Source organism: Mytilus trossulus, chromosome 9, assembly GCF_036588685.1.
Source record: "Mytilus trossulus isolate FHL-02 chromosome 9, PNRI_Mtr1.1.1.hap1, whole genome shotgun sequence".
In the NCBI taxonomy this organism is placed as follows: Eukaryota; Metazoa; Mollusca; class Bivalvia; order Mytilida; family Mytilidae; genus Mytilus; species Mytilus trossulus.
The window spans coordinates 67,293,540-67,308,060 of record NC_086381.1 but is presented as its reverse complement, the minus strand read 5'-3'; the positions used below and the strand labels follow the sequence as shown (position 1 = coordinate 67,308,060).

General features: G+C 31.3%; 1 protein-coding gene across 1 annotated transcript; it reads right to left on the bottom strand.

The window, feature by feature from the left end:
• Positions 1-5,092: 5,092 nt before the first annotated feature.
• Positions 5,093-14,521, bottom strand: LOC134683288 (TBC1 domain family member 7-like). Its single transcript, XM_063542479.1, has 7 exons — positions 14,402-14,521; positions 12,981-13,237; positions 12,141-12,325; positions 10,679-10,816; positions 9,536-9,681; positions 8,526-8,655; positions 5,093-5,456 (listed from the first exon to the last, which is right to left on the bottom strand). The coding sequence occupies exons 2-7, from the start codon at positions 13,165-13,167 to the stop codon at positions 5,334-5,336; spliced, it is 909 nt and encodes a 302-aa protein (XP_063398549.1). The 5' UTR covers positions 13,168-13,237; positions 14,402-14,521; the 3' UTR covers positions 5,093-5,333.

Here is a 14,521-nt window from a genome sequence, read left to right as displayed (position 1 = left end):
TTATTTGACGCAGGTGCATAGAAAATGGATTATTTTACAAAGGATTATAATAAGATATACTGGATTCATCATGGACCCAACTGATTTTAATATAAAGCATCCTAAAATCATATCATCTTCAGTTATTTTTTCCTCATTTTGACTTTCTGGCACATCCATGCTTATTAATTGTGCGGAATAGTAAAACTAGAGGCTCTAAAGACACAGATGGATTCATGACAAAATTGTGTTATGGTGATGGTGATGTGTTTGTAGATCTTACTTTACTGAACATTCTTGCTGCTTACAATTATCTCTTTCTATAATGAACTTGGCCCAGTAGTAATAGTGGAAAATATTTTGTAAAAATTTACAAAAATTTACAAATTAATTATAAAGGGCAATTACTCCTTAAGAAGCCAATTGACTATTTTGGTCATGTGACTTATTTGAAGGTCTTACTTTGCTGTACATTATTACTGTTTACAGTTTATTTCTATTTATAATAATATTCGAGATAATAACCAAAAGCTGAAAATTTTTCTCAAAATTACCAATTCAGGGGCAGCAACCCAACAACAGGTTGCCTGATTGGTCTAAAAAAAAATTGGGCGGATAGATCTTCACCTAATGAACAATTTTATCCTGTAGGATTTGCTCTAAATGCATTCGTTTCAGAGATATGAGCCAAAAACTGCATTTTACCCTATGTATTATTTTTAGCTATGTCGGCCATCTTGGTTCGAGGGCCGGGTCATCGGACACATTTTTAACTATATACCCTAATAATGATTGTGGACAAGTTTTGTTAAATTTGTCTTAGTAGTTTCAGAGGAGAAGATTTTTGTAGGGGGTCAACTGACCATTTTGGTTATGTTGACTTATTTGTAGATCTTACTTTGCTGAACATTATTGTTTACAGTTTATCTCTATTTTTAATGATATTCAAGATAATAACCAAAAACGGAAAAAAATCCTTAAAATACCAGTTCAGGGGCAGCAACCCAACAATGGGTTGTTCGATTCATCTGAAAATCTCAGGGCAGATAGATCTTGACCTGATAAACATGTTTACCTCGTGTCAGATTTGCCCTAAAAGCTTTGGTTTCAGAGATATAAGCCAAAATCTACATTTTACCCCTATGTTCTATTTTTAGCCATGGCGGCCATCTTGGGTGGAATGCCGGGTCAATGATCATTTTTTTAAAACTAGATACCCCAATGATGATTGTAAATTTGGCCCAGTATTTTCGGAGGAGATGATTTTTCTAAAAGTTAACGACAACGGACGACGGCCGCCAAGTGATGAGAAAAGCTCACTTGGCCCTTCATTTTGTGTTTGCAATCTTTTTAGAACGGATTGTATTTCTTAAAGTTTCAGGTTTCTTCATGTTTGTGAAGTCTTTTCTTGCTTTTCTTTTGAGCATTCTACAAGGAAAAACTTGCTGTCAGTTTAAGGAGATAGCAGGTACTTTAGAAATTATTTCCGTGATAAATTAACTCAATCAAAGGCTGTGTGCTAGGTTTACACTCACAAAATACTGATAGTTCGTACAACAATTCTAAACAGATTTTCTATTTAATATTATTTAGCTGGTATACATATATATGCATTTGTTTGGCTGAGCAGGATATATAAATAAAGAGGGCTCATTCATTGAGGAACATAATCCCAAAGATACATGATTAGTTTGAATTGATAAAATTAATACAATAGGGACATTTACAAAAAAAATAACGAAAAGGTGCAAAGTATCATTTTTTACCAGCCCATGACAACTAAAAATCTAGAAACTGCACATTCACCTTTGACCTTGTGTGTATTCTCATTTGTTAAAATTTCATGCTATTTAAGTGAAATATTACAAAAAAGAAATATTCTGAATGGATTGAATCTCAAAAAACACATGCTATGAGACAATTACCCTGAAATAGACTCTACCATGAATATTAATAGACAGAGCAAGTCATACTCAGTGTTTTGGGGAGCTTTTCTGACTTTTCTCCTTATTTCTTATATTTTGCTATAATAAAAAGGTTTTTTTAAGTAATTATTTAATTAATATACATATAAGAAACCTATACAGAAAAATGATCACTAGGCCAACTGCATTGATCAACTGGCCGCCAGTTGAGCTAACAGTTGAGAGCCAGTTGAGGGCTAGCTGACCATCCGTTGAGCAAATATTTGAGGGTCAGTTGAGGGCTAGCTGGATTTTTGCCATGCAAATTAGGTAGCCCTCCACTACCAATGCTCAACTTTATGCAAATTAGTTGGAATTTTTTATCCTCAATGCTCTTCAACTTTGTACTTGTTTGGCTTTATAAATATTTTGATATGAGCGTCACTGATGAGTCTTATGTAGACGAAACGCGTGTCTGGTGTAGTAAATTATAATCCTGGTACCTTTGATAACTATGCGTCTCCTGTCTTACACATTTTGACAATATATAAATCAGTGCATAAATATATTGTCTCAATGTTTTCTTCACTCTTTAAAGTTTATAAAGAAAACACTTCAAATATCACTATTTTGAACTATAGATCATAATTATACACTTATTCAAAATGGTTGAAATCAAATCTAATCCTATGTACCTACCAAAAGATGTTTCCAGAAATATGTGTTAAAACATCAATCTTCCTAAATCCAAGTCATGTCATCAGAAGAATACACTGCACTTTTCAATGTCATACAGTCATTTGTATTTTTTTTTTATTTACATTCATTGTAAAATACATATTTTATTCATGATAGCTAAAATCTTGAATATTTGATATATCTTATAATAAAAGAAATACTGTTTTTTTTCTTCTTTATGTTAAAGATTTAGTAAAGCTAAAATACAAAAAAAATGTATAAAAACATGTGCTTCCCTTAATTTTGCCTCAAACTTTGTGTACATTTATAATAATACTTCCTGCCCATTTGCACTAAAGAGAGATAAAACAGATGGCACATAACATTTATATTACCAGCTCATATTTCTAATTACTCAACTTTTGCTCAACTATAAACAAAATCAAAGCCTGAACGCTCAAATTTTCCTCAACTACAAAAATTTCAAAGTCTAAAGGCTCAACTTTTCCTCAACTACAAAAAAATTCAAAGTCTGAATGCTCAACTTTTCCTCAACTACAAAAGTTTCAAAGTCTGAATGCTCAACTTTTGCTCAAATGTATGAAAACCAAAGATCTTAATGGCCAGCTTCAGTTGAGGGCCAGTTGAGCGACATCTATCCAACATACAGTGCTTGGCCAGAGTTGATCTAAGATGCTCAACACCTAGACCTCAACTATTTTGCTTAAAACAGCTAGCCTTCAACTGTCCGCCACATGGCCATCAACTGGCCTTCAACTTATTTTTCTATAGGGGAAATGAAATTATTTTTAAAGCATTCAAAAAAAAATATTCACTCCAAGCTAATCTTTTTATGTGCCTCTCTGGAACATTGCTTTAATTTAAGTTTTACGTAAAAATTGATTGTAACCTCCATGGAGTCAGTAAACTTTTATATGGATAGTTAATCCAGCTTGAATACTTTAATTACTCATTTATTATCACATTTCTTTCATAAATTAGTGAAAATAAACTCATCATAGATACCAGGACTAAATTTTGTATATACGCCAGATGCACGTTTTGTCTTCAAAAGACTCATCAGTGATGCTCGAATCCAAAATTTTTTAAAAAGGCTAAATAAAGTACGAAGTTGAAGTGCATTGAGGACCAAAATTCCTAAAAGTTTTGCCAAATACAGCTAAGGTAATCTATGCCTGAGGTAGAGCCTTAGTATTTCAAAAATTCAAAATTTTGTGAACAGTAAATTTATAAATATAACCATATCAATGATAATTCATGTAAGCACAAAAGTTTTTGCTGACTACTGAAATTACCCCAATTGTTTTATTTATTGGTCTAAAAGTTGAAATTTTGAGAAATGAGAGGAATAAATGGAACAAAAGGGACTTTATAATAAAGACAAAAAGGTCTAGTAGTGGTATTTATTATCCTAGAGTCATCATTTGTATCATATTTAACTGTTTATAGGCAGATGAGGTAAATATTTGATCATTTATTGGTCTACACTATATTCTATAATGATGCCCATGATTTGGATTTTTTCGAAAAATTTTGCTCAAATTGCTTTAGATGTCATCTTACACTATACTAGATTTTTCTCAAACTATTGAACTGATTATGACAAAACTTTACAACAATGCTTAGAATAAGCAGTATTACAAAGGAGGGATCACATTCAGTTTATTCAACAAAAAAGTCTTCTTTAATATAATATCAATCATTACTAAACCTGGTAAATCCTAAAAGTAACAAAAAAAATAATATGACTTGTTACTAGGATGGATCTTTTATTAAAAGAATAACAACAGTCTTAGCTCAAAGTATATAATTCTGTCTTACAATTCATCTGAGAGCTAAATTCTAACATAAAACTTTTACCGTTCTAACAAATTCATTTAATGTCAGACAGAGTGACCTTCTTATGCTTAGATGCTTGCATACTTTCCTATATGTATCTTTATAAATATTGATATGAATACTTGGTAGAAGTCAAAAGCTTTAAAACTTTGAATATATGTAATACAAACGAAAGGATTTGTGAGGTTTATATGAACAATTTGGTAATCCAACAACACAAACAAACAAAAACATGACTATCTAGGTGACATCAAGTCTTCCCAAATTGAACTTGCATACAAAAACCTTAGCTAAATGAATGTACAAATTAGTGTTATGAGTTTGCTTTCAGCTATTCGCCCTACATTTGTGCTTCAAAATCCCTACCATTAAGGTTTTATTGCCACTTTTTGAGTTTAAAGGTGATTTATAGCCTTTGGTCCCTGTATGCTCGAGCTAAAAAAATATAAAACTCCTACCTGTCTTCCATATTTTTCTAGAGGCGGTAGCCCTATACAAATATTTATTTGACATAAGTGCTATGAAAACACATGTTGATTCTGACAATACTCCAATATTCACCCTATGCATCATTTAGGTAATAAAATGGGAAATAAGTCAAATAATATATTTTATATGTTTTTGTTTTTTGTTTTATTAATGACACACTTTCAGCGTTACAAAAAACTCAATGAAATTTCTTGATTCTTGTATTTAAGTAAAAAATCATTGTTAAAATTGCCTCATTCACACAGATAGTATCATAATATATTAAAGACAAAGTAGGTTTTGATTGAATATCCCTTGTTATTCCATTTTGCAAAGATGTTCCATTTCCATTCTCAATGATATTTCATTTTGGAGAGACATCTTATATCAACCATGACTTGACTGGTTACCATTGGTGATGGTTAATATGGTTACAGGTTAGCTTCAGCTTGGTGAGCGATCAGAAAACAATGGAGAATCAGACCTTGCTACCATCTGGTGACCTCCATGTTGTTGCCATAGATCTAATGCCTTGACCACCACAACATCTCCACTATCTTCTGGTAACTATGATTTAAAAAAAAAACATGACAAAATCAACAAACCTTCAGCAGGTGATTAGCAGATTCAATTCATCATTGTTTCGTTTTTTACAGCAAAAAAATCAATGGAACATTTGAAAAATTCCATTAATGATTTAAATTTAATTTTGAAATTTTAACAACTTTTTCACAAAAATATCTTTCATGTTGTATAAACCACCATTGACCAGCTTTCTACATTCTGTGTTCACTTTTTTTCATTGTTCCAATTAGTTATCATCCTGCTGGTAGCTGGACTGAGCAGATTTATATTGTGAATTTTACTTTTAAAACAAATGATCTAGATAGGCAATAAAGACTGTATTTTAACCTCTCAAACTTTAACTACATTTTGTGCTTTTTATGTATCTATAATACTAAAATAACGAGGTCCAATTTATCAGCCGTCATTGGGTAAAAATGACAAATCAAAGAATTCAACTTTATATATAGCTAATATAGGACAATGGTGTAGATTAAAAATTACACCACTCCAGACCCTTTTGTTTTCCACATAACTAATATTGCCAATAATTAACAAGTTCCGGGTCGAATCCGATACCAATACCAATAGTATAATCACCTGTTACCTATTACCTTATCTGTACATTCCACATCTGACAGGCGCACCACCAAATGGTGTATTTGATTTTGCTATATATAAGGGTCATAATCACAGGGTTGACACTACTAAATTGAATGATTGTCAAATTGTTCCCTATTGTATGATTGTAGTATTTTGATCAGTAAGACTTTCTAAGATAACAATACGAATACTAAAAATCTGGACTTAAAATAAGGCGTATAGGTACAGTTTTCAATTTGTTAGCAGGCATGACGTAAAACAGTGAATCAAAGAATTCAACTTTATTGGACAATACTGTTGATTTTAAAAAAAATACTCAATTCCAGGAACTGAATATTACCAATAATTGATAAGTTTCAGGTCGACCGGTTCAAACAGAAAGATTTGAAAGCAGAGAAGCTGTGTATCTTATAATCAGCAGGACTTTATCAGATGACAATACCAATACTAAAATAAGGCTTACGTGCATAGTTATATACTTTAATTCAGGGTTTCCGCTGGCGGTCGCCATTTTCGCAATTTGCGAAAAAATAATAATTGTGGCGATTAAAATTCGTCATTGGCGAAAGAATTTGGCGAAAGAAATATATATAACGATTTATTGTCAGCCATCTTGTTTATTTACTTTTTTCGGGTTTCTCTAACTTTACCTATCAGACAATACTCGGAATTCACCTTGAACTCGTTAAGATTTTGACAGAAATCAATAATCAGCTGATTGCATTCATAGCTATCGACATCAAAGGATTAATTAATAAAGGTGTTGATTGTATGATATGACAAAATGATATAGTTAAATGGCTTCTGTTACATGTCACAAAAAGGATTTATTAACCACTTTACAACGCACGTGTTTGAAGCAAAGTTTTTACGCTTCCTCTTCTTCTTTTAATGATAGTCTAGAAAAGAAAATTGTTGTTATGACGGAAAATGTTCAAAACCGAGAAAAGTCTCTGATTTAAACTATATCATTTAACTTTCATATAGATCACCTATTTGAGTGGTTACTTCAAAGTCGTTTCAGAGAGACATGTGTTTCAAGCATTTAGTTTTACTTATTTACGATGGTCTAGAAAAGAAAACTGTCGTTATGAAGAGATCTATGCAAAAGGTTGGCATGCAAGTAACCCTTCAATGTAATGATTACACCTTACACGAGGGATCAATTCCTAATAATAAGATGCTTCGTTTTGTTGTAAAAACCACTTCATATTTAGGGGGGGGGGGGGGGGGGGGTCTGAAAACTTGGCGAAAAAAATAATAAAGTGGCGAAAAAATTATTGTTTTGGCGAAAGAGGTGGCGAAAAAAATAATTGACCCAAGGGAAACCCTGCTTTAATTCACTCACACACCCGCGATATCACGGTTGTGTTCTAGTTTACTCTAAAATTTGATCAACACTGACAGTACTAAAATAAAGGCAAGATCTACTATCCATTATAGAAATTTTACATTTTTTAGGGCTTATTTATTAAGTCTATGGTTGTTATTTAAATGTTTAAAATTTTTTTTTTTTTATTGGTTTCAGTGCAGAAAGGGAGATAACCTAATGTTTTATGAAAACACTGTTTTCTGAGTGACAGAGTTCATAATTAATTATATTTTTTGTGCAATAAAATTATAATTATATAGGATAATAGAGAGATGAAATTATATGTGTATTAGTCATCTGGGAAAAAACAAAGAAAAGACCTCTAGATGTTAACTTATACTCTTCAACAATGATGACTGATTTATAAGTGTGTTTAATTTCCAATGTTGATAATCTTAGGGCTATTCCAGAAAAAAATATATGGGGGGCACATTGTATTAATAATACATGGGTGATTGGTATCAGAGCAACTTTTCACACTGTAATGCACTATAATTCTCAATTACAATTGTATGGGTGGCGGGTGCTGACAAAAACTGCCTTCCAACCCTCCCATTCATTTTTTTCTGGAATAGCCATTATGCATTTTCAGGAAAGGAATCATAGATTATTGTTTGTATATTCAGGATGGGAACTTTTAATTTTCTTATACAAATTCAAGATGGCAACCTTTGATAATCTTAGGCATATTCAGGATTGAAACTTATTTAAACAAAAGATAAGCAGTTTCAGCAAAGTTAGTCTAAAAGTAAACATGATATAAAGTATTGAAAATGAGTACTGCTACTAAAATAAAGGGTATGTATACAGAGGTAAGAAATCTAATTCCAAAAGCCAAAAAAGGACATGTAAGAGTGACGGTAAAAATTTCCTTGGCCTGCTTTGGGCATGAATCTTTCCCAAAAAGGGGAATTACATTTCATTTTCCAATAACAAGGGATCAGCAAACTTATAACAACCAAGGATCGGCCAGTACAATAAATCGAATGGAAACTAAGACTAAAATCAATGGCTTGGGGGACAAACACATGGGGCAGGTTTAAACTAATTTTTTTTACTTAACACTGTGCGCTTTAAAATACAAAATAATTTCTTACTTTTGATAAATACTTTAACATAGATTCTCTGTTATTCATACTCAACAAAGGTCGTTTGAAGGTCAAGAAGATTGCAACAGCTACATGTACCAAAACTGCAAAAGATCCACCAACCACTTTGTCCCATATTCTGAAATAAAAAAAAAACACTTAAATTTCAAGTCTATCTAACATGTCTAATTGAATCAAAACAGATAAAAAATAATTCCACTGCAATTGTCCAGTATTAAGAAACTATTTCTTATTATCATTTATGCTACATTTCAAAAATTTACTGAGATTTATAGAATAACTTTTCCAATAATTCAAATAAATTTATAAAAATTTTCAACTAGTCATGGGATAACACATTAGTTTACAAATGTGTGAAGCACATGAGTAAATTACAGGTTGTTCTGTAAGAAGATGATTTTTTTTTCGATATTTGAATTCTTGAATCAGTTATTGTTTTATAATATTGATCATGGAATTTAATATATTGATTGAAATCAAGTAGAAAATGATAGAACAACTGTAAATTCAGAAATTATTGCGAGATTTTTATTATTGCGAAAAATGCGACAAAGGTTGTAATCAAAATAATCAAGTTTGCCTTTTGATATTTTTTACATGAATTATACATGACTTTTCCCAATATCACAAAAATTTTAATTGCATTTAAGTCCAAAATATCAAAATCACAATGATAAATGGACGCAAAAATTTCTGAATTTACAGTGCATTTTTTTCAACACATTGTCAATTTGTTTTGATGCAAAATTATCAACAACATTTTGACAACACACAGACACCCATTATTGCATGACATTGAGAATTTAGACTGTCAGATTTATTTCACATGTGAAATTAATGGGGTTTTTTTTTTCAATGGAAAATCCAAGTTAATTCATTGCAAACAATATGTTATAAAATTTATCAATTCAACTCGACAGATCTTTAATTATAAGTAATTATAGAATTATTTTTATTCAATATTTCTTAATACAAACAAGTTATCCTTAAGTCCAAACCTTTCCATGGATGTATTTGGTAAAATATCAGCAAATCCGGATAGAAACCAGGCTCTGAGTGGTAGTATACTAAACATGTCATGTTGGTTCAAGTGCTGCCAAATCTTAGGGTCCTCTTTCTTCAGGCTGGTCACAGCTTTTTCTGTCTGTGAAATATAATAAGTAGCTATTTATAGATTCAATCTAATTCTAAAGGTATCAACTTTGTCATCATGGTCATTGTGAAAAATTGTTAAATCTTTATATTTTTTGTATGATGTTATACAAGAAACCGTCAAAATGACAACGATCAACATTATTTTTGCAATAATCAGTGTAATTGTTTATGCAATCCAGGGCCATAACTCAGAACAGCAAAAGTCAATTTCAACACAATCAATCAGACCTCCATTTTGTAACGAGAAACCTTCATAACATCAAATCATTGTAATAGATTAGATCAAGTAATCTCAATTTGTTCTATTGGAATTGACGTAAAAGGTATTTTCCAATTTGGATTAGACTCTTGAACTGCATGATGAGAACAATATAAAAAAACTTCACTTTCATTTTCATCAGTAGCATACCAAAAGTTTAAAGGCATTGGTTGTATGGTTTTCTGAGTTTATATGGTGCACACAGAAACAGATAAAGATGCATGAAATCCAGAACCCCTGAATGTCTGCCCAGTGTTCTTACTAAATTCAATAAACCAGATTATGTTCTTTCATTCATAATATATAAGGATATAGGAAGATGTAGTGTGAGTGCTAATGAGACAAATCTCCATCCAAATAACAATTTTTAAAAGTAAACCATTATAGGTCAATGTACGGCCTTCAACACAGAGCCTTGGCTCACACTGAACAACAAGTTTTTGGGGGAAAATTGTGTTGCTTATGAAGGGAATCACTGAAGCATGACTGGAGGGGGACCCCTCTTAGACAGTCAGTGGGCATCAACTTATGAAAAATTCTGGATCCGCCACTGGATATAATGCTGTCATCATAGTCTTCAGAATTCATTACAGACCTCTATTAATCTTTTATAAAATAAAGTTCCATCTATAAACACTCTAATAAGAACAGAAAATTACACTACAAACTGCAGTTATGTCCCTTATATCAACAGTTTTAAACAGAAGCAATTACAAAAATTACAAACCAGACTCAAAATCGGCTCTTTCCATTTCAGAAAATATTCATAAAACTTTTTGGCAATCCAGTAAACATTAATATCGTCTTCCTCAATATTACTTAAAGCTTCTGAGATAGTAAACAAAGCCATATCATCTGGGTCTACCTGAAAATATAAAAATGAATTATCACATTTATCACACACACCTAGCACAGAGATTTTAAACATGTTACACATATTTATAATTTGAATCGCTATGTCTTGATTTTTCATAATTTTGATAGTATGAAGCAAATTTTTAAATTAAAAAGGCAATATTTAAACATTTTACCTAGATGCAAACTATTCAAAGTCCATGAGCTATGACTGAAGATGCCGTGTCATACATGTATAAGCTCTAAGAAATGAGTATTGCCAATACTTATAAAATTGCATACTAAATACTAAATTGACTTATCATAAATACTTCCCTTTTGACTAAGGCTTCAGAAACTTTACTCTGGATTCATTTATTCTTTTGTGTAAAAATTTTGTGGATTAAGGAGAAGTTATATCATCATGAGTATTTGATTTTGAGGCAGTATAAAAAGATATTCAACAAATCTCCAAAAAAAAGTGTTTTTCAATGTATGTTTGTTTTTGTGGTTTACCTATTTTAAAGAAATCCATGAATATGGTTCGACACCAATAAAAATTAAAAGCATAACACGCTAGATACTACTTTTTTAAAATGCAAGACCATTATAGCAAAAATATTATTCATGTAATTTTCTCATTATGGAATGATAAGAATAATGGGCAAAAAAAATCAATTTGAAAATAAGATTTTCAGTAAAAATTATGAACATTGAACATAAAATTCAAAACTTTAACAGTACCATTATTCTTAAAAGACAGAGAGTCAGCTATTTTTACAATTATGTTAGTCAGAAAATTGACATCCGACATAAAAATGAGTACTTGCTGTTAAGGCAGGGCTAATTAAGAAATAATTCCTTCATGTCATGCTCTATGCTCATTTTAACATGGGTAGGCATTATATTTGTTGATATTTTACACTGAGCGTTAGCGAGGTATAAAATGTGGTCAAATATAATGGCTTCCCATGTTAAAATGAGCATAGACGAAGACATGAAGGAATTATTTTGATTCTAACATGACAAATACAATATATTTATAGGTCAAAGCGTACGAATATACTGTAAGACTATTTGGCTGTTCCCGTTTCCTCCCCGAAGAGTTTGTATATTACATTTCATATTTAATAAGTTTAAAAACTACGACCAGGGTAAATATATGTTGTTTGATAAAAATATATAATAAAAGTTTATGCTTGCTGCTTAAATGTAAATATTTAAAAGGATAACGATGGAAATAACGTCAATATAAAAAGTCTGTGCGCATGTGTCAAACATATTTTTTGTGTTCATTAGAACACGGCTTTGTTAACAAAGGGTAATAAGGACGTCATATTAGAATAAAAACTTACTAATTCTTGTTCTTCAAAAGTCAGCATACCAGTTTCTAATTTGTACATTTTTAGAACCAGTAATCCTGCTGTAGTAGAGTTGTCTACCCTTCTCATCAATTTTAGGGCATGAAGTAAATCGTTATATTGTTGTTTTCTTTGGTCCATCACAAAATCATGAGATCCTTGACCACATGGTAAAATACCTAAAAAAACAAAATGCTTAAATGTAAAACATGTAAAATGCCTATAGTTTATAACATGAACCTGTTTTGTCAACAGTAACTTTTTGTACTCTGAAAAGTACTTTATCTTAATTTAACACATCACTTCATATGACATTTCATTTGATTTTACTTGAAATGTGTAGCATATTTGAAGCTACTGGTATAAACTGCTTACCCTTCTGGAGGGTCTGGATGGGGTTTACAGAATGGAGAATAATGAGCCAAAACTACAGAAAAGTTGACCACAAAAAAAAGATTATTGTAAAATAGGTGGGAAAAGTAAAGAATAGAAAATCAAGGGCATCTAAAATTAAACATTTAAAAGAGTAGAATTTATACAGAATAGAAATTATTAATGCTGAAGCAAAGGACCCCCACCCAATCTTCTTCTGGACTCCCTGAGAGCCTGAGTATTTTTCTTTTTTCATTGGTGGTCTCTTAAAGTTACTAAATTTTTTCTTACTTTTGACCACATAAAAATGTGACAAGTTTTGTGGATTTTTGTCTGGTTTTCTTCAATTTCATCAATTTCACGGGCGGCTCGTCTTAACTTATCTATATTGCTCTTTGTTCATAACTAAATAGATAGACTGCATTACAAACAGAGATAAATTATATTAATTTAACAAATTACCTAAAATAACTTTCCATAAATATATTCTGTACTTTGCTGGCACTTGGAACATCAGACAGAATTGTCGTAATTTGTCAATGTTTAATGGATGCTCGTTCAGGAGTATTTCAATGGATTTCTTCTCTTCCACTCCACCTATTCCAAACTTCTTGTAGTAGTATGTACGGAAATTTCTCTCATCTGACATCTTAACTCAGTACCCCAGATATGTATTTGAATTATCTCCCTTAGACCACCACAAACCAGAATTAGGACAGCTGTAAAATTTTGAAATATTTTAATTAGATATGCACATGAGATTTAAAAAGTAGAAATGTTCAGGAAAGATATAAACTGAGGAGAAAAATTTCTTACTCATTTTCAACCAGTGCTAGAAATGAAAACCAAAGTGTTCTCCATATACAAATATAATGTAGAGCTAAACCTACATGCCTTATGTTGTATTATGTAGTTGAACTGATTATGATGTCTTTAAAAGCTATTTTAATAAACAAAATTTTATATGAAGCGATCGATATCTTTCATGCCTTTTTACATATTTTTAGACATTTAAGAGACTTTACAAAACTAAATTGAAATAGCTTTTCAAGATTCCATAATAATAGACACATTTCAATTTCATACGCTTCCCCTTACATATCCTTTGTCACAGTAAAAACAAGTACACCAAGTTCCAGGAGTTACAATTTACTTAAATCTCTCATGTGAATTCCATCACCATGTGATCAAATTGTAAGCATAACACTTCCATTGCATATATGTTGAGCAAACAAGTGTAAAAGTTTGATCTTACATTGCACAAAATATTTTTGTTTATTTTATTGAATTTTGTCTCCGAATGACCTTACATCTGCTCTGAATAACTTTCAAGCAACATCAGTTTTTAATTGTGACGTTTAATTTTTAACAGATGGCCTGTCATGTTTTTTTCAAACATCACTACATGATAAATTTATAAAAATACATGAAGAACCATTTGATTTTTTAAAATACTGTAATGGACTGATAAATGGATTCTTAAAGTGGGAAGCAGACGAGAACCAGGGTTCCATAGACATGATAGAACCTATTTCAAAATTTTAATATTGCACCTGAACATCTATCATTGTCTATAAATAAGACATAAAAGTATGTTGCTATTTCTAATGACAGTAATAAAATATAATTATCTATAACTCGTTAGCTACGAACAGTGCTTTTGACAAGATTTATTTCTTCCTCTGTGCAGCGAATTTGTCACAATAAATCGACCTGGACCCGCTAGGGACTCTCATACTCTTCTCTGTGGTTTTGGCGTAAAAACTACAAAGCTAATTAAGCCACTGAGTGTGAGTACAATGATAACATCCTAATATTTTGTTTACAACTTGGAACAGTGTTACTGTTGACATGCATTTTGTGCTTATACTGGTGAATTATACCTAGAGCTAACAGTCTACTCCTTTATAGAAAAGAGAATGTTGCTTTGATTTTAAACAAAAAATCAGGTAGTACAAAACTGTTTCAACTCTCCCTCTGAACTGTCATCTGACTGTCCAATT